This window comes from Neolamprologus brichardi, chromosome 17, assembly GCF_056152115.1.
Source record: "Neolamprologus brichardi isolate AB-2024 chromosome 17, ASM5615211v1, whole genome shotgun sequence".
NCBI classification, from domain to species: domain Eukaryota; kingdom Metazoa; phylum Chordata; class Actinopteri; order Cichliformes; family Cichlidae; genus Neolamprologus; species Neolamprologus brichardi.
In genome coordinates this window covers 37,452,864-37,473,149 of record NC_142120.1, presented here as the reverse complement: position 1 = coordinate 37,473,149, position 20,286 = coordinate 37,452,864, and the positions used below count along the sequence as shown (strand labels likewise).

Sequence of the window (20,286 nt, the reverse complement as noted above, 5' to 3'; positions counted from 1 at the left end):
GTTGCTTTATTTTTTAGCACCTGTGGCTAAACGAAATTATATGTCTAGCTTTACTGTCCATATGCACCTTTGTGGCCCTCGGTGAGGCGCCATGGTTACCATGAGCTCCACAAACTGGCCCTTGGGTTCATGTTTGTGGAGACTTTCCTGCACTTTGTAAGAATGCATCAAGAGCGATGTCAGACATTAAGTCTACGCTGAACATCCCTGATCATATCATGACGTTAGGTGTGGGAGTTCATCAGGGCACACTGGGATCAGAGAACGAGCCATAACAGGGATCCCCTGCTCCCCTCCCCCCGCCTCTGATGCACTGGATGTTTTAAGCAGAGCAGGAAAACAGCAGCAGAACCGGGATTACACACACAGGACATCCGGATACACTCTCACAACACACACAGACATAAAGTGGCAGAGAGGTTTGGAGGTAAAGAAGGGGGCACACAAACACAGCTATGAGGCTGAATCCAAACACAGAGGGCAGCTGTGTTTTGCTGTGTATCTGGATCATCTCCTCGCACTGTGTGATAACATCAGACGGGTTCTGTGAGGAACCCTAAACAGGAAGGATACACAGGAAACCTGGGAAGTGCAACAGGCTCTAAAAGAAAGGGAGCAGTTTGGTTGTGACAGTGTTTGTTACAGCAGCGGTTTGAGCTGCAGTCGCCACAGCTGGTAGTTATTGTCCTCAGAAGAAAAGTGAATCTGTGCGCTGCTGATGTTGAAAACATCACTGACCTTTGAGTACCATGCATTTAAATGTTAATGCAGTTGTGTTCAGTGATCAGTCATCACATCGAGGATCTGAAGTGATCGTACACATGTGAACTGCAAAGTCTATTTCTCACATTTTACATCTGAAGCTCTTGAATGCTTTTTAGTCGACGAGCTGCTGGAACAGAGATACCTGCAAACTGCAGCAAGCTTGATGGGAATTCAAGGCTCAGGTGCAACACTTCTGCTCTTGCTTGTCTCACTTTCACACAGGTGTTAGCATCAACAACACACATGCTTTGCTCTAGACGTTTCCTAAAACAGACAAATCAGACAAGGCCAACAGCCCTCCTGAAACCAAAACTGCAAAGAGCAAGCATGAACCTGCACGCTGACCAGAATGAAAATAGAAAAGCTGCAAATCAATAACAGTAGCTGAAAGAAACGCACACAGGCAGATGATTTAACTGCTGGATGCATTTTTCTTTATGTTTTTGTGTGAATAGAAAATTTGAGGGTGTCTCTCAGTTCTTCAAAATAAAGACTAATCGCCGTGTACACACAGAAATCCCAAATTGCAACTTGCAGCTCATGACAAACTCAGAAGCTCGGACTTGAGAGCGACAGTTTGAGGAATCTCACTGTTCTGCTTTCCACCCTAAGAACACAATTAATGTCTTGTTAGGGTGGAAATGATGTCAACTTAAAAATGCTGGTTTGATAAGGAGAACACAGAAACTTCATGGATCGTGATGCCACAGTGATGACAAAAAGTTCTTTTGTCTGTTTGAAGAAGGTGAAAAGACGCGTTCTGGTCACAGATAAGAATTGGTTAGAAATATTCTCTGTTTTATAACATGTTAAATAATAAACTATCAGACAAAAGCAGCCTTTGCAAAGGCTTTCTTCTATTCTTCTCAGTTTGTTGCAAGTTTCTTAAAGAGGTCTCCATTTTTTCAGATTACAAGGCCCCATAACTGAGGTCACTGACCCCAGTGACTCAGCGCTCTCTCTTTACAACAGCTGACGCCACAGAGCAACCAAGGTGAGGAATTTTGAGTTTCCTGTAGACATTCTAGGATATTCTATTGTCTGTTGTTATCATAGAGCTTTCTCTCTCCCACACAAACACATGAGGAACAAAACGAATAATGCTGAGATTTCTAACGAGGTCACTGAGGTCTGTCTCAGCGAGCAGCTGGCTGCTCCAGTGGCACCAGAGCTTTGTGGCAGACAGGAAATGTGAGCACGCAACTTTGAAGCCTGGGTGCACAAGCAGGTTGCCTCTCACAGGCTGAGCAAAGACAGTGCAGTGGGCGAGCAGGGCTGCAGTCTCACACACACTCCAAAGATCCCAGACAACAAGCCCACGAAGCAAACGGCCTTATTAGCCGTGCTGATTTCTGCAGCCACGATGCCTTTAAAAGCCCAGCAGCAACTCAGTGTGGAGACGCAGATGAGATCTGTCACAGGCACAAAGAAGGCTGAAGGTGAACGCACCCAGACAGGATTAAGGTGGAAGGCCAGAGGTTGTAGCTCTTGTCTGTCAGCAAGCTAAACTATACAACAACAAGAGCTGTGACCGTCTCCATTCAGCTATGTTTCCCTGTCTGCCTGTCGCATTTGTGATCACAGAGATGTGGATTGCACCAATAATCTACCGTATACTTCTTAAAACTCTACACCGCCTTTTTGTGCTGCGTGAAATTCATGACTCCATATTTCAGGCAGGCAGGACTGTTCTCCGTAGGCATCCTGATGTGGGCTTTTCTATGATGCCAATAGTCATTTTGTCAGATTAGCTTTGCCTTTTTCCAGACTCTGGATATTTCATTTCAGTGTGGAAGAAAACCCTCGAGAGCTTCCACCAAAGCTTTTAGAACTTCTGCCATTTTTATCCAGCGTGTGATGAGAGGTTTGGCAAATGCACCAAGGAATTCAGATGCTGTAGTGTGTAGAATACAAGCATGTAATCAGTATTAGGTCAGTATAGATAAATACTGCTAACAGTTAGTGAGAGCCCCTAACATGGGATCCTGGATAAATCATTTAGAGACTGTATGTCATGAGGCTAAATGCCAGAGTAGAGAAGCAGAGAGGCCGTGGTTCATCATGAGCGCTATGAGCCATGCGAATAACGCTCCTTAAACCTGGATAAAAGTACAGCATTAAATCAAAGTAACTATACTTCCTTTGTATGGACCCAAAACAGTAATTATATGCTCCAGCAACAAAGACCATAACGATTTTGATTGGTCTGCTTGGTTGTAATATGTGCTGTAAGCCTCTAATGCTGACTGCTCACACTGCAATAGTCAGTATTGTCCTTCTCTTCCATTCTGAACGAGTGTCGAGTCGTTCCCGTGTTTCAGCTGAGAGGAGAAGCAGGATCACAGAGCAACGCTGACAAACAAGCACATATGTATGAGAGCAAACCGTACTCACTATAAATCAAGTTTAATGGGGCAGTAAAAAGACTTTATAAAAGACCTTCATGTGGGAGAATTTATGTTTTTCAGGTTTGGGTCAAATTTATTTTTATTCTTTATGTACCTTGAGAACCTTAGGACGACAGTCTGTTTGTTCTCCCGATTCACTCGTAGATACAGACAGTTGTAACTAACAAAGAGTCGTCACAGGTGCAAACAGCTTAACTTCACCATGAGAACTGGTAATGCTCTCCCTGCCGCCATGCTTTCTGTTTCGTCTAGGCTGGCAGGACGCTCCAAACAGAATCTCATGTGGCGTGCGCTCAAAAAGCCGTTGAACACAGAGCTGCAGGCCCGTGCACCGGCAGTATTACCAGGGCATCTCCTTCTACTGCAGAGATTATGAACTGCACTGGGAGCAGAAAAGACCACAGGTCAAACACCAGTCTCTGGAGAGCTGCAAAATGCTTCTTCACACTTCCGATTTTTCTTTTTGAGCGTAAACTTGACAGTTTTTGACATCTTGACACGGTGAACACACAAAAACCTTTTTGCCTCAGACTACACTCGAGCTCTTAAGCCTTATTCTGTAGAGATATTAGCAAAGACTACAGTGTGACACCACTGTAAACCCCCTACCCAGCTCACCACCACTCTACCCTCGTCCCCCTTCCTTTATCTCTTCTACAAGAGGTCGTGATCCTGCGAGCCCTGGAGGAGAGGTGAGAGTTTACACTGGGAGGCCCAGTGGGATTCCTGAACCAGCTAAACATGCCTGAACCACGGAGACGCTGCTTCCAGCTTTATCGGAAGAACAATGACAGTGCTGGTGTGTGTTTGAAAGACAGGAATGTAAAGGAGTGAAAGGGAGGGGACGGACAGAGGCTTTGAAAAGGGCGATTAAGTCGTTTCAGAAAGATGGCAAAGATAGAGATAACGATGAATGTCATAAAGGAAGTCAGCAACAGTAAACACACATGCTAGTCAACAGTAGCTGTGTAATCGTGCACAGACACACACTCCAGCATTTAAACTTGTACCGAGCTCCTGCACGAACACCCTGCTGTAAACGTGTCCTCTTTAATCACAGCATCCAGACCATGTCATTGCCATGACGACAACAAATATCCACTTTGTAATCTGTATATTTCTCTCTCTGTGTGTGTGTGTGTGTGTGTGTGTGTGTGTGTGTGTGTGTGTGTGTGTGTGCGCGTGTGTGTGTGTGTGTGTGTGTGTGTGTGTGTGTGTGTGTGTGTGTGTGTGTGTGTGTGTGTGTGTGTGTGTTGAGCAGAAGCTGATGCAACATCTGTGGCGATTGGCACACCTCTTGGAGCATGATCCCGGGTCCTTCAGACAGTTTTATGGAGGCTCGGTTCAACTATTACAATCACTTCCTGCCCTGGAAGCTCCTTTAATGACACACAATAGACAAGAGGTCTCTCTCTGTGTTCCTGCCGCAGGTTACAGTTACGTAATTTTAAAATAAATCTTATGATTCTACCAGGATCTTTGCAAACAGGGCGTCTTAAAAAGACATTTTTAATGCATAAAGGGTCACAAAGTCTAGTTGAGACTGAGGTCACTCACTGGAAACTCTACATCCGGATCACAGAATCAACCTTTCTGGGATTTACTTACCTGGATGCATCAAGACGATTAAAGGGTCAGTTCACCCATATTAACAACAATTTGACTCTCACTTGGAGCAGTACAGCTCTGCTGCTACCCAGTACACCGGAGCTTTCACTTGAGTTTTCAACATGAGCGTCTGTATCCAGAGTCAGTGTGTCACCTTTGCACAACACTGCAAACTACTTTTAATTTGACTGATTCCCTATAAAAGTTGGAGTTGCACAGAAAACTCGGCAATACAGCAATTATGTGTTGTGTTTCAGCCCCTCAGTATCTCTTTCTATAGAGACGTGCAGAATCAAGCCAAGATTCTTTGAGCTTCTTCTGGCAGCACCAAACAGCCCAACATCTTATAAAGACTAGGGATGGGTACCGGTATCCAGTGCCATTGTGGCACCAGTTCTGACATAAACGGTAGTAACCAGACTGAAAAGCAGCGCACATTTCGGTGCTGAGCTGTGATACACTTTAGATTCTAGCCAATCATTTTACGTTTCCGAGGATAGTAGGCGGGTCCAGGTACGTACGTTCTTTTAGAGCAGAGCTACAGATTAGGCGAAGCGGTCAAAGTCTGGCTGTACTTCACAGCAAAAGATGCAAATTCAGCAGCTGCAACAAGTGCTTTAAGCTGATACTGTGATACTGTCAAAGGAGGTAACACCTCAAATCTGATGAAACACCTGGCGACGCATAGCGTTTTTTTAAAAGCCGAGAAATGCGCCGTATTTGATAGCTTGCTGCGAGACCTCACACCGAGCACATCTACTGCAGGTGTGGTGCCTGTTATCGACCCGGAGTTAGCAACATCCCCCAAAAACCCGAAGAGGAGAGTCCTGGCCCCTAGCCCTGCCAGTGTAGCAGAAATGATGAGGATGATGATGCAGCAGCAGCCGTTCTTCTCTGCGTGAGTAGCTTAATGTTGTTCGTGTGTAATTTACGTTGAGTAGGCTAACCACGTTATTACATTAATGCATGTAAGGTGAACTAGCAAACACCATCATAGCTACATGCGGCTGTCTTCTTGTTTGATGGCAGATACTCCCTTCACCCTGGACAAAAAGGCTAAAATGACCAAAGAAAAAGTGGAAAACAGTTAAACATGAGAGGTTTTTGGACAAAGTTTGTGTTTTTTCCATTGTTTAAGCTGCTTCCAGCCAAGAGTGATACCATATATGCCCCATAGCTGCAGAAAAGGCTAACATTGTTATCTTTTTACAAAAAACAGCTGAACATGAGAGGTTTTTGGACAAAGTTTGTGTTCTCCATTCTTTAAGCACCGGCACCGTTTCAAAAGTACTGGTTTGGCACCGGTATCGGATAAAACCTAAACGATACCCATCCCTAGTCCTGTGGTCTCAGCCTCAGATACTCAACTAATCAAAGTGATAAAAAAAAAAGTAAAACTTAAACGATACCCATCCCTAATAAAGACACATCATTTCATCATTTTATCATCATCATTGTCATGACTGTTGCATTATTTTTTGAGTAGAATTTAATCTTTGCATTTTATTCCATGTGTGACTCCTTCCTAACTATAAAGCTATGACCAACAACTGCTTTGCTTAATTTCAATTTGGATGAAAATAAGAAATCATCATAACTAAGCAGAGCTCAGTGTCACAGTAACCAGCAGACTAAAGTCGGACCAGTTTTGCATTCATATCGTGCTCTTTGAGACCCTCAAAGCACTTTACATTCACTTCTACAGTTGTAGCCACAGCTGCCCTGGGGCAGGCTGACAGAGGCGAGGCTGCCATATCGCGCCATCGGCCCCTCTGGCCACGACCAGTAGGTGAAGTGTCTTGCCCAAGGACACAACGACCGAGAGTGTCCGAGCCGGGGCTCAAACCAGCAACCTTCTGATTACAAGGCGAACTCCCAACTCTTGAGCCACGATCGCCCTAAATAACAATAATAATAATTTGATGTAAAAAAAGTTTATAAGAATCATTTTATATATTTTTCCATAGCATCACATTCTGTCTCTCACAGTTGAAGTGTACCTCTGGTGCAAATTACTGACCTCTGTCATCATTTTAAGTGGGGGAACTTGCACAATCGGTGGCTGACTAAATACTTTTTTGCCCCACTGTAAATAAATATGCTCATGTACAGACAGATGCATTTAAAAAACAAGAAAATTATGTTTTATTACATTTACAGTGATTTTACGTTAATTTAAACTGTGAAATGTGAAATCAGTCTATTGATGTGAATTTAATGATATTCTAGAAGAACAGAACAAAACTGTAAAATACTTTTATATTAGGGTTTGTTTTTACAGTGTGGTCAAGGGGTTGAAATATTTAGTAGTATTTAGACAATTATAGATCAGAAGTTATCACAGAGGCCTAAATAAATGTATTTTCTCCTTCTAAGTAACAGAACTGGCATTTAGCCTTACTGGACTGGATGCGTTGCCACAGCTGGTTATTGTGGATGACTTAATGTACATTTTAAAAGAACACTTTGTCGGTTTGAAAGGTGCATGAAATTCATTTGAAACAGTTGTGTGCCTAATGTGTTATGGCTGCTGTGTTCACTTGTATTTGTGTTTTTTCCTTATGTTTAAAAATGTCACCTGGTGCCATCTTTGTCAGGTTATCCTTGAAAAAGACACTTTAAATCAGTGACACTTTAATCTCTATCTATATAAGTAAGTGTATTGTGGTAATATTCTGAGCAGATTAGAAACAGAAATGATTGTCCATCTATGGCAGCAGCACCTGCACTGGTGACTCACACAGTGGCAGTGTGTGTACAGAAACAAACAGCAGGTCAGTTTTTCCCGTGGATCATATTAGCTTTTCTCTGTTTATCTCATGTTTCATCGCAGCCCCGTTACCCACAGAGAGCAACGCTGTCTCCAAATCATTACCTGCGCACCGATCCACGTCTCTACACGATCTCACCAGTGGACATGGTGGCATTAAACCCCATGTAGATATTATATATGTTTATTATAACCTTAAGTATCACAGACTGATCCAGTCAATCTGAAATGAACCGGGACTTTTCTGGGATTTAAATTTCTGGTGCTTCAGTTTATTAAGAGAAAGCAAATACTCTGAAAGTATGCTCTTCCGTTCAGAGCGCCAGTAGACCTGTTGTGCAGCAGGTCGGCAGCCCTGAGCCTGAATAGTCGCTGCGCCTGTGCTTGACGCGCAGACTTGTGTGATTTCGGCGCACAGAGACGCTGCTGTACGGCCCGTCCATCCATCCAGCCAGCGGAGATTTGGCAAAGCAATAGATCAGATTACATAATTTAACATAATTAGATGCAAATTCGATCACCGAGCCCCCGCTGAGATGGAGAGGAGCTCTTTTCTTGCGCAAGAAATTACTACCTGCTGGTCTCCAGACAGGACACGCGTCCTAAACGCTCCCCAAAGACAGTTCCGTTTTAGATATGGATTCCACATGAAAGTAACTCCTTGTTCTCCTGACAGCGAGAACCGCTGGGGAGGGTTTGAGCACAATGCCACAGCCCACGCTGCGTGCCAGACCTGAATGCTGCCCCGTACACCAGTTCCTATCGCCAAGCCGCGTTTGTGAAGACAAAAAGCCACCACGCCACTTGTCAGCTGAAGGGAAGCGAGTGGCCAGCCCCAGGTTACTCACACATACACACAAACCAAGAAACACTTCAACCAAAAAGAGCAGCTCAGCAAACGCCGGAACGCGCAACAAGGCGACCGGTCTCACGTGGAAGGTTGATTTAAACCACCGTACTCACTCTGGTTGATTTACGCCTTTACATCGCGCAAGTATCAATTATGTATCGGGCGCATTACTGTACAGCCAGAACAAATCGATGTGTCGGCGCGCCAGGAGGTTACCAGGCAGGATGCAATTCATCAACACACACCCGAGAGAAAGAGCAGCGAGATCCTACCTGGTTGAAACATACTTTGGAAATAAAAGATGACCAGAATAAAGGATCCCAAACAAGTGGCAAATATCATCCGGCATATCCTGCTCATCCTCATCAGTTCGCTCAGAGTCTGTTTCATGGCGGGACGGAGAGGCTGGAGGATGCCGCGCGCTTTGTGCGGGAATGAAGGGTCGGTCTGTCGGAGGATCCGGGGCTCTGGCGGTACTGATGAGGATTGTCCGCCGGTCAATGAGCTGAACACATCCAACATGGAGCGTACCACTTCTGGGCTAAAAGAGGGGTGGTTCGTGCTCGGAGCGAATGAGCGCGTCCACGTGTGCGCTTGAATTTCTGAGCATAATTCCTGCTGCTGTTTGTTGTTATGGCGCCGTGGCTGTCGTGGCTGTGTGACCAACACAAGGAAACTTTTAAAATAAGAACAAAGTATAAAAATATCACCGGTCTCAACAGAAATCGGTATAGATTAAACGTTTGCAACACCGTGGAGCATTGGGCCTGTACAGGAGCGCTGACTACTCAGCATTTAAAGCTGATACTCTTCAGACTTTTTTTTTTTTCACCACGAGTTAGTAAAACAAGATGAGCGGAACCTGGGACACTCCCGTGTTGTTACCTGACATCACACGGAGCCAGAAGCGTTTAACTCCTCTTACAATTGGATTCACGCAACATTTTCACCGTTAGGCTAATTTGAACTATCAGTCACTATGTAACTCCCCGATGGTGTGCTTTGGGTGTCAGCTCTTCTCCTGTAACTGTCTGTATCAGTTAAATAGATGTATTGTGGGGTTAAAAAGTACAGTGCTTCCTTCCGAAATGCATAACATAAAATTAAGTCAACAGCATCCAGTCATTTTAACTTCCTTTGAACATCCACAACGTCAGCTTACATTTTAGTCGACTATACTGCAGTGATGCACCGTAACCAAGTACACTCTGTTACAGTTCAGTATACTTTTCATTTCATGCTGCTTTTCACTTTGACGTCTGTTTAGTGCAGAGGTAAGTGTTCTAACTCTGAAAACTGTAGTTTTATTACTTTACAGCACATTATTTTAAAACTTTAATAATATAAGGAATGAAATGAAACACAGAAAGCGAAGCCTTGAAAAAGTGAATCTATCGCCTATCATAGCACAAGGCTCTGAACCATCCAGGTCCACCAGAATAACAAGAATATTAGTTATTCTTCAGTCATGTCTAATTTTTAAATAGTTTATTCGTTGTCTTGCAGAAATCCATCAACATTGGTCCACCTTGGTTTGCAGTGAATATTTTTTACTTTTATTGCTACTCAAGTACATTTTGCTGACAAGATTTGAATACATTTAGTTAAAACAGGCTGCGAATTATATTAGAGTCCACTATTTTTACATTGTATTGCTACCTTTACTTAGCAGAAGATGTGAGTATTTCCTCCACTATTGCTGTTGGATGGCTAAACTATAATGACTCAGAGGGAGAAGGACCAAATGAGTTAATGTCCAAAATAAAAATTCTTTGGTTAAAACACGAAAACAGTGTGCCAAAGAAGCACAAGAGGAGCACACAGGAGCCTTTAAACAGTCCACAAAGTGCCAACCACGATGAGGAAAACACTGACGAGAACAAGAGCAGTGTGTGGAGTACATATGCCTGCGGGTCACTAACGGATCAAATGTATAGAAGAATAACTGTGAAACTGGGCAAACCAGTTATCGAGGTCTTACCATCCAGACAGGAAGCAGTGATAACAACACAACATGTGAAACAGCTCGAACCAAAACATAACAAAAATCCAGAAACAGTCATTTAGCTTTCAAAGTGTGTCGTTTGTTTTGTCATGTCTCAGCTGATTGGTTTGTTTTCCTGACAGAGAACTAGAAGCACTAAAATGATTGTTTTAGGCTGAAATGATCGAGTATTTCACAAAGCAAAGAAAAAAGGATCTGAGCACACAGATGTGCTTTTACTCTTCATCATGTTACAGCAGCTTCATCCTGTGACCCTTTGGAGGTTCCTGGGCTGGAAACCATTGGACTAAACTACTGAGCTGTGTGGAATTAGAGCTGGCTCCACCTTGAAGAGCTACAAAGCTAAACTACTGCTTATACACATGAATAGATCTGTATCAGCAATATCACGCTGTTTCATATATTAATGACATTAGCTGATAATGAGGACTTGTGCTTCTCATGAAATCCACCAGTACAGCTTTTTAGTTTGTGACTTAAAGGCAAGCAGAGCTGCTTCATTCACTTCATACAGCTACAGTCCCACCTAGTGGAGTAAGAGCATACTGTAAGAAGGTCAGGCAAAACCTTTAAACCAAGTCCAAGCCAAGAGGCCGGTGATAAATAGACTCCTACATGGCATCTCCACCTTGCTGTGAGACCTGCACAAAGTCATAGAAGCTGCTTTGCTTTGATCAAATTATGCTCTAATTACATTTTCAAGCACACGCCAGAAAGAGGCAGTCCTGTGCACTTGTTCTAATGAGGGTATCTATCTTTTGCAGGCAGGTCTGTCACAGAGGCAGTCAGAAGGTGGTCAGGGGGATAGCAATAGAAAATCTGCATCTAATCACTCAGCATCAATGGTAAATGGACTGATTCTGATATAGCGCTTTTCTACTCTCAAAGCGACCACTCATACCTTCTATACACAAGTGCAAACTAACCTTCACATGCATCCATACTCCGATGAACACATCAGAGGGTAATTTGGGTTAGTATCTTGCCCAAGGATACTTGACATGCAGACTGGGGAAGCCAAGGATCGAACCACCGACCTTCCGATCAGTAGCTGACCTGCTCTGCCACCTGAGCCACAGCCATCAATGATCATAGAGTGCGAGTGGATGTTGAACCTGTGCACTCGAGACAGGCTGCAACTCACCAAGATAATGAAAATGATGCCCTTGCACAGGACACGTCCATGCTGTGAGCTCACAGAGGTACTTTTTTAAAAATGAAATCGAAATGCAGAGTGCAGACCTGAGGTGATGTGGGATGAAAGAACTCTTCAGAGAGATACTTTATGTGCTTCACTCAATGACCTGCACCAATATTCAGCCGTTGCTTTAAAGCAGATGTGCTCTGTGATGCTGAGTTGGAATAAGAGTAAAAAGAGGGAAGTCTAAAGGCTATAGCATTAGCTTCCACCAAGAATACCATTAATTTAGATAATTCCATAATCTTCCGTCTAGTTCATTACATGAAATTAAGTCTGTAAAACCCCCGAGGCTCGTACCAGGAAATAAAAACACAGAGTATAAGCCAGAGCTTTTACTCCATGTAACTGCAGCAAATCCCAGTCTTATCACTATGTTGCAGCCTTTAAAATATTCTACTGAATTTAAGCTTACAGAGGCTTTCAAAGGCAGAACCTTAGGGAGCATCTTATCTTTCCTGAAGCAACGAAGCAAAAAAAAAATGCTTCAGTGGGACTTTATATTTTAAAGTTATACTCAAAGCAACCAGTTCATAAAAAAAGCAAACAAACAGAAAAAAGACGCACAAAAAGAGAGAGTGTGTTAGCAGCAGACTAACAGTCGTCACCCGCCTGTCTGTCAGGGTTCAGGTGAAAACATCCAGCCTTTCTGCCACCTCCACCAATCAGCTGGTCACAAACTGTCTCTTACAGCCTGCTGTCCTGTTGCAGTAAGAGACTGTGACGCGCAGCAGGGGAGCTAACCTCAGCAGTTTCCTCTCAGCATCAAGGCCTCAGACAGACGTTGTGTCTGGGTCAAAGCGGCGAGCACCACTCCACTGCAAAATCCCTAAAAGTGAGAAAATGTTTCACTTTCTCTTTGCAACAACACACTTTTTGCAAAGACCAATGATGTCATCTCATTTAGATGGAATCTAAGCCTAAATCATGACCTTCGACCTGTGTATAAAATAAACTGAGCAGTTTTGGCTCATTTTCAGACAGACAGACGTCTGCGTCGAATCATAATTACTACTGGTTCATCACTGTGACACATTTCACATTACACACAGTCACATTCAGTAATTACAGCAGAGCAATCAATCCGTAGTCCACGAGGTGATATATAGTTAGCCATCACTCCCCGAACCGCGTCTTAGCTGACACTGGCGGGCGCCGTGACCTCTATTTACCATTTCATTGAATGTCTTATTAATTAACTTTTGAAAAGGTTAACTATTACGGGCTCGTGTACTGTGGGGTCAATCTCTGCTGCCTTGAGCGACAGGTTTTTGTTTTTTAATTAAATATTGTCTATGAATAATTCAGACTGGCTGCATCCAAAGTGGGAAACTCGTTTAAATGTGCTGCTGTGGCAATGACCCCAAACAGCAGAGCTTTTCTAGGGCATGAACACTGTCATATCTCCAAAGTGAGCTCTCAGCACAGCTCTTCAAAACCAAGTGTAACAGCACATCAAGCAGAAGACAGAGGATTAATAACAAAAAATATTAAGAAAAATATTAGCAGGTGTCAGAAGCAGCAGTTTGTCATTTGGTGCCTTAATATCTTCCAGATTAAGTTGTTCTTTCTAAATAGTTTTTAAAATATTGTGGAAAAATACTGACCTGGGCTGATCGGGGTGGATGCTCACAGCAGCATCTAGTTGTTCTTTGGTGAGACAACATTTCACTGCTGCCACAAAACCCTGGAAGATATCTCCAGCATTGGGGCCCATAATATGGAAACCAATCACATGTTCCTGTTGAAGCACAGCAGTTCGTCATTGGTTGAGCTCTTCTGGATTGATTTTTCCTTCAGTGGAACAACGGAGCTTCAGGAGGTGCAGGGGCGTCAAACGGCTGCTGGCTATGTCCAGATGATGCAGAGAGCATCACTGAGGGCCCTCGTCTAGTTTTTTTTTTTTTGGAGGTGTGGTCCTAAACTTTGGATCAGTTGTAAAACAGCTTGTTTGAGTTTAAGTGTTGTTTTCAATAAATTGCATGCTGTTTTATGTCACTCCCATTTCTTCTGATTGCATGTTGAAAGCTCTACTTGGAACCTTGTTAAGATCCAACCATGCAAACCTGTGGTACCTGCAATAAATATGCCTTTTTTAGTGTGAGTGTTTGCTGTGTGTTGGCTTTTCCAGATGTCCTACAGGCTTTCTCCTCAGACAGACCGAAGGCTGCGTACAGTGGAGTGAGAAGAACAGTGGGTACAGTAGCGTAATCACATTGTGACCAAAAGACTGATACCGACCGTTTCTCATGCAACATTTATCTCACTTCTAAAATCAGTTTGATAGATGTGTAGAAATCACACATTTAAACAAACTGCATGTTGAGATTGTTTTTAATGTACCAAGACGTTCTCCCCTCCATAAAGTCACATGCCCAGCAGCTTTCCACAATGCACAGAAAGGCCTGCAGTGGAGAGGCGTCCATGCTGCACTGATCCAATGGCATAAATCTAATCCACGCTGGTCTGGTCCCTCTCATTTACCAGCATCCTGCCATTACCACGTACACACATTTTACCGACCATCATTGTAACACTGGGCAAACCTCGACCAGTTTTTGGCCATTTTAAAGAATCAAAATGAAATTAATGTAGAATAAATTCATCTGACATGAACTTCCCCAAATAGGAGTTGACAAAAAAATCTAATAATTGGTCCCTGGGAAGTAGCCAGACTTTTTTTTCCCATACAGGAGGTTTAGTCTCATCCTGAGGAGGAGAAACTACCCATCTGCCCCCCCATTGAGATCTGATGTGTTTTCAGAGTTCTCCTTTCGTTCTGCTTTTTTTGCCCTGTGTTAAAGTCACTACTAATGTGAAGTTTGCTGAGTGGTTTGGACACTTGTACTACTGATCCATGAAGGAAAACCTTACCCTGACACACCAGCATGTGAACAAACTAATTGCTTTCTTGATTTATCCTTGTAGCTACTGGTGTCCTTGGCTGCACTGAGGGGAATCTTTGGTACCTTGCACAATGACATAATGTCAGATACTATCATGTTTTCAATGTGCTGGAGCCCCTTAGAGTCAAACTCCCGAACTCTAGCTTCAGTCAGGCAGATACAGGTTGGTTCATCCCACATGGTACATCCCCCCCCGCAGAGGTACAGTGGGGCAAAAAAGTATTTAGTCAGCCACCGATTGTGCAAGTTCCCCCACTTAAAATGATGACAGAGGTCAGTAATTTGCACCAGAGGTACACTTCAACTGTGAGAGACAGAATGTGAAAAAAAAATCCATGAATTCACATGGTAGGATTTGTAAAGAATTTATTCATAAATCAGGGTGTAAAAAATAAGTATTTGGTCACCTCAAACAAGGAAAATCCCTGGCTCTCACGGACCTGTAACGTCTTCTGTAAGAAGCTTTTCTGTCCCCCACTCGTTACCTGTATGAATGGCACCTGTTTGACCTCATCATCTGTATAAAAGACACCTGTCCACAGCCTCAACCAGTCAGACTCCAAACTCCGCCATGGTCAAGACCAAAGAGCTTTCGAAGGACACCAGGAAAAGAATTGTAGACCTGCACCAGACTGGGAAGAGTGAATCTACAATAGGCAAGCAGCTTGGTGTGAAAAAATCAACTGTGGGAGCAATCATCAGAAAATGGAAGACATACAAGACCACTGATAATCTCCCTCGATCTGGGGCTCCACGCAAGATCTCATCCCGTGGGGTCAAAATGATCATGAGAACGGTGAGCAAAGAACCACACGGGGGGACCTGGTGAATGACCTGCAGAGAGCTGGGACCAAAGTAACAAAGGTCACCATCAGTAACACACTACAACGGCAGGGAATCAAATCCCGCAGTGCCAGACGTGTTCCGCTGCTGAAGCCAGTGCATGTCCAGGCCCGTCTGAAGTTTGCCAGAGAGCACATGGATGATACAGCAGAGGATTGGGAGAATGTCATGTGGTCAGATGAAACCAAAGTAGAACTTTTTGGTATAAACTCAACTCGTCGTGTTTGCAGGAAGAAGAATACTGAGTTGCATCCCAAGAACACCATACCTACTGTGAAGCATGGGGGTGGAAACATCATGCTATGGGGCTGTTTTTCTGCCAAGGGGACAGGACGACTGATCCGTGTTAAGGACAGAATGAATGGGGCCAAGTATCGTGAGATTTTGAGCCAAAACCTCCTTCCATCAGTGAGAACTTTGAAGATGAAACGAGGCTGGGTCTTCCAACATGACAATGATCCAAAACACACCGCCCGGGCAACAAAGGAGTGGCTCCGTAAGAAGCATTTGAAAGTCCTGGAGTGGCCTAGCCAGTCTCCAGACCTCAACCCCATAGAAAATCTGTGGCGGGAGTTGAAAGTCCGTGTTGCTCGGCGACAGCCCCAAAACATCACTGCTCTTGAGAAGATCTGCATGGAGGAATGGGCCAAAATACCAGCTACTGTGTGTGCAAACCTGGTAAAGACCTATAGTAAACGTTTGACCTCTGTTATTGCCAACAAAGGTTATGTTACAAAGTATTGAGTTGTATTTTTGTTATTGACCAAATACTTATTTTCCACCCTGATTTACGAATAAATTCTTTACAAATCCTACCATGTGAATTCATGGATTTTTTTTTCACATTCTGTCTCTCACAGTTGAAGTGTACCTCTGGTGCAAATTACTGACCTCTGTCATCATTTTAAGTGGGGGAACTTGCACAATCGGTGGCTGACTAAATACTTTTTTGCCCCACTGTATATAATTTGCTCAGATACATGGTAACCTGCTTCAGCCTAATGTCTTGAACCAAACACAACCTTTATGCAGAATTTGTGTGCATTTTGTCTGTTGAGGAAGCACATTGTGGAGGTTCTGAGAAAATATACCCAGTACTGGTTCTGTGAACTCTCCTAGTATATTGCTCGTGTATATTTTGTTCAGACACCAGAAGAATACACAACTGCTAACTGCTAACAAATGAAAGCAGAAGAGAGAAGCAGCTTTATTAACGTGCCCAGCTCACAGAATGACCTGGTCCATGTAGATGTCTTCTGCTGCACCGTATAAATAATGACACAGTCAGTAGTAGTTATTGATCCAAGTCTAAGGAGTGAGGAGCTTATTAGCTGACTTGTCTCAGTTTCCAACCCAGATCTATCCAAAGGAAGGGGCTATCACATTCATGGACATTAGTGCGTTTGTGGACATCCTGACTGAGATGCTCCATCTTCACCAGTATCAGATGAATATCTTCAGGTGAAGCTTTGCAGTACCCACTTAGCACAATGTCTCACGTGACCGAGATCACTGACAGCAGAGACTGCTGAGCAGTTGACTGGCTTCATGGCTGATCCACTAATTTAACACTACAGTTTGTTGCTTTGCAGGCCTTCATTACAGTAGTGGTCAGACTGACAAACATGTGAGCATCTCTGTAGCCTTTAAACCTCATCATAAAATGCATAACTGCTTTATATTGCAGGTTAATGCAAACATAATGTTAAGTACAATTAATGTGAGTCCACTAAGAACAATGGCCTAAATTATGCTAAAGATAACTGAGCATCATAAACCTGCTTGTTGGTCAACATGAAGAAAGCCTTTGAACAGATAAAGGTGCGTTTAACAAAGCGATCTACAGGAATACATTGAAAACATCATAAAACTTGTGTGTTAAAGTTGCCTGAAAACCACATCCGTGGTCAAACCAATGCAAATGTATTATTTGATGAAAAAAGATCCACTAAGCATCAGGCAGGTACTGTATATGTCACATGTAGCTGACGTGTGTCCTCTTCCTGATTTATTTATTTTTTTGCATATTTGTTACACTTGCATGTTTCAGATCATCAAACATTTTTATACAAAATGCAGTATTTAAATGATGATTTCATGATGTAAGGGAAAAATGTTATCCAAACCTGTCCTTATTTCAAAAAGTAATCGCCCCTTAAACCTAATAACTGGTTATGTCAACTTTGGCAGCAAGAACTGCAGTTAAGCGTTTGTGATCGCTGTGGAGGAATTTAGGTCTACCCTTCTCTGCAGGATTAATTCGGCCATAGTGGAGGGTTTTTGAGTGTGACTGGCCTGTTTAAGGTCAGACCAAAGTATCTCATTCAGACAATCAGATTTAAGTCTGGACTTTGGCTAAGCCACTCCAAAACCTTCATTTTTCTTTAATTTTCTTCTCTTGTTCTTGAACCATTCAGAGGTGGACTTGCCAGCATGTTTCAGATCGTTGTGCTGATACATAATCCAAGTGTGCCGGAGCTTGAGGGCACAAACTGATGAGCAGACACTTTCTATCAGAATTTTCCAGGAGAGAGCAGATTTCACAGTTTTAACAATTACAGCAAGTCATCGAGGTCCCAAACCCCCCAGACCATCACGCTGTCACATTCTGTTTGACAGCTGCTATAATGCATAAAATGCTGTGTTAGCTGTAAACAAATGGAATCTTCCACAAAGTTAAACTTTTTGTCATTACTTCACAGGATATTTTCACAAAAGTCTTTTTTTTTTAGCAAATGTGAGACAAGCCTTTGTTTTTGGTCAGCAGATGTTATTTTGTCCCAGTAAATTTCTTATAGTTGAATCATGAACACTGAATAGATGGACATGGGTGGACGGGTGGACGGATGTCCCAGACACTCTCCTTTGTTTGAAGGTAATATCAACAAGGTCCGCGTCAGGTGTTGAGGAACCAGGGCACCCTGACGAGAAGTGGGCTACTGGAACAAGAAGGCATCGGTGGGCAAGAGACGAAAACAGGGCGTTGTTGGAATGCTACTACGCAAGTAACCCTGGCGGAAGGGGCTACATGAATAGGATGAGGGACCTATGGATTCTTCGATACCCAACATCCACAATGATGGCGAAACAACTAGTAGCTCAGTGTTCCAACATTCGAAAGAAGGGACTGCTTTCACAGCTAGAGATTGACGAGGTACAACATAAATGCTACGGCAAGGGGGAGCCAGGACGCCAGGTCAGGGGGGAGATATCATCACCCCCACCCGAGATTGGGTACCAAGCCCCAAGTGCGACAGGAGAAGGATCGTTGAGTGCGAGAGGAACTGACCTGAAATATAGGATCATGGCCAAGCTTGAAACCTGGACCCCCCGTAGCCGGTTACCAAGATTACGTGAAGTACCCTCAGAAGGTCTGCTAGATGATGTTAATGCAGGACTACGGACAATACCTACAACCATGATTACCGACACTAACAAGCTGATCTACAATACGACAGCAGTGATCAGTGAGATGCTTGGCTACAAGTTGAACAGCCACAAGGGGCAGTACCCTCCATGGAGAAGGAGGCTAGAGGCTAAGATCAAGGTAGCACGGAGGGAGATTAGCCAACTATCGGAGTTGCAGAAAGGCGCGATGAGGAAGGTGCCTAAGAAGTACAGGAAGCTGTCCATACCTGAGGCCTTGGAAACTGCCAAGCAACGACTCACAGCCTTGGCCAGCCGCTTGAGGTGGTACACCAGAGAGATAGAAGGCAAGAGAATAAACCAGCTGTTCTCCACAGAACCAGCAAAGGTGTACTCTCAGTGGCAGGGGAACAATATGAGAACAGCACCACCAAGGCCGGAGGCAGAACAATACTGGATGAGCATATGAGGACGCAACCCATAATGGCAATGCTCAGTGGCTAGTGAATCTGAGGGCAGACCACAGCGACCTCCCCGAACAGGGTCCAGTAACCATCACAGTGGCAGATGAGAGTTGGACAGCACCAGGCCCCGATATGGTTCACGCCTGCTGGCTGAAGAAGCTGACTGCACTCCACGAACGCCTGGCAGCACAAATGAACCAGCTGCTAGTTGACGAGAGACACCCAGAATGGCTAAACGAAGGCCGGACAGTCCTGATCCTCAAGGACCCCCAGAAGGGACCGGTCCCCTCCAACTACCGACCAATAACCTGCCTCAGCACCACGTGGAAGCTCCTGTCAGGCATCATAGCGGCTAAGATGAACAGGTACATGGGTCAATACATGAGCGGGGCACAGAAAGGGATGGGCAAGAATACCAGAAGTGCAAAACACCAGCTACTGGGAGACCAAGCAGTCAGCCGAGATTGCAGGACCAGACTGCACCATCGAGTGCGGGCAGAGGTGGGTAGTAACGAGTTACATTTACTCCGTTACATTTACTTGAGTAGGTTTTTGAAAAAACCAAGGGCTTAGAGAAGAGCTTGAGAAGATGTGGAGGGTGAAGGTGACGGTGGTTCCAGTGGTAATCGGAGCACTAGGTGCAGTCACTCCCAAACTAGGCGAGCGGCTCCAGCAGATCCCGGGAACAACATCGGAGATCTCTGTCCAGAAGAGCGCAGTCCTAGGAACAGCTAAGATACTGCGCAGGACCCTTAAGCTCCCAGGCCTCTGGTAGTCACCTTAATGTGACTGCTGATTTTATTTTAGGTAATATGAAGAAAACTGAATTGAATTGATTCTGGCTTGGGACCAGCACTCGCAGCGCACAAGCTTCTGACGCTCTAAGGCTGGATTTGTGTCTCCTCCAGTTTTGAACAAGGGATTTTTTCACATACAAAGAAAATGTGCTAACCACTACACCATGCAGTCACTGTTGTAGTGCAGTACAGTACTCGAGTACTTGATTGCTCAGTTACTTTCCACCATTATTTGTTCTTTGCAGATATTAAACCTTGGATGTATTTAGGCCATAATTTGGGTTGATTACATGTCTGCTGTGTAAA

The 20,286-nt window shown here is 43.9% G+C and overlaps 1 protein-coding gene across 2 annotated transcripts in view; it reads right to left on the bottom strand.

The window, feature by feature from the left end:
* The window catches only part of chst11 (carbohydrate (chondroitin 4) sulfotransferase 11), an 88,638-nt gene extending 79,715 nt beyond the window's left edge, over positions 1–8,923 (bottom strand). Inside the window, exon 1 of one of the 2 annotated variants that reach the window (XM_006806512.3) lies at positions 8,674–8,923. In XM_006806512.3, the coding sequence (XP_006806575.2) occupies positions 8,674–8,923 (250 nt within the window). The remainder of the gene's footprint in view (positions 1–8,673) is intronic. The other variant, XM_035914690.2, reaches the window with a different exon arrangement.
* Between the last annotated feature and the right edge of the window lie 11,363 nt (positions 8,924–20,286).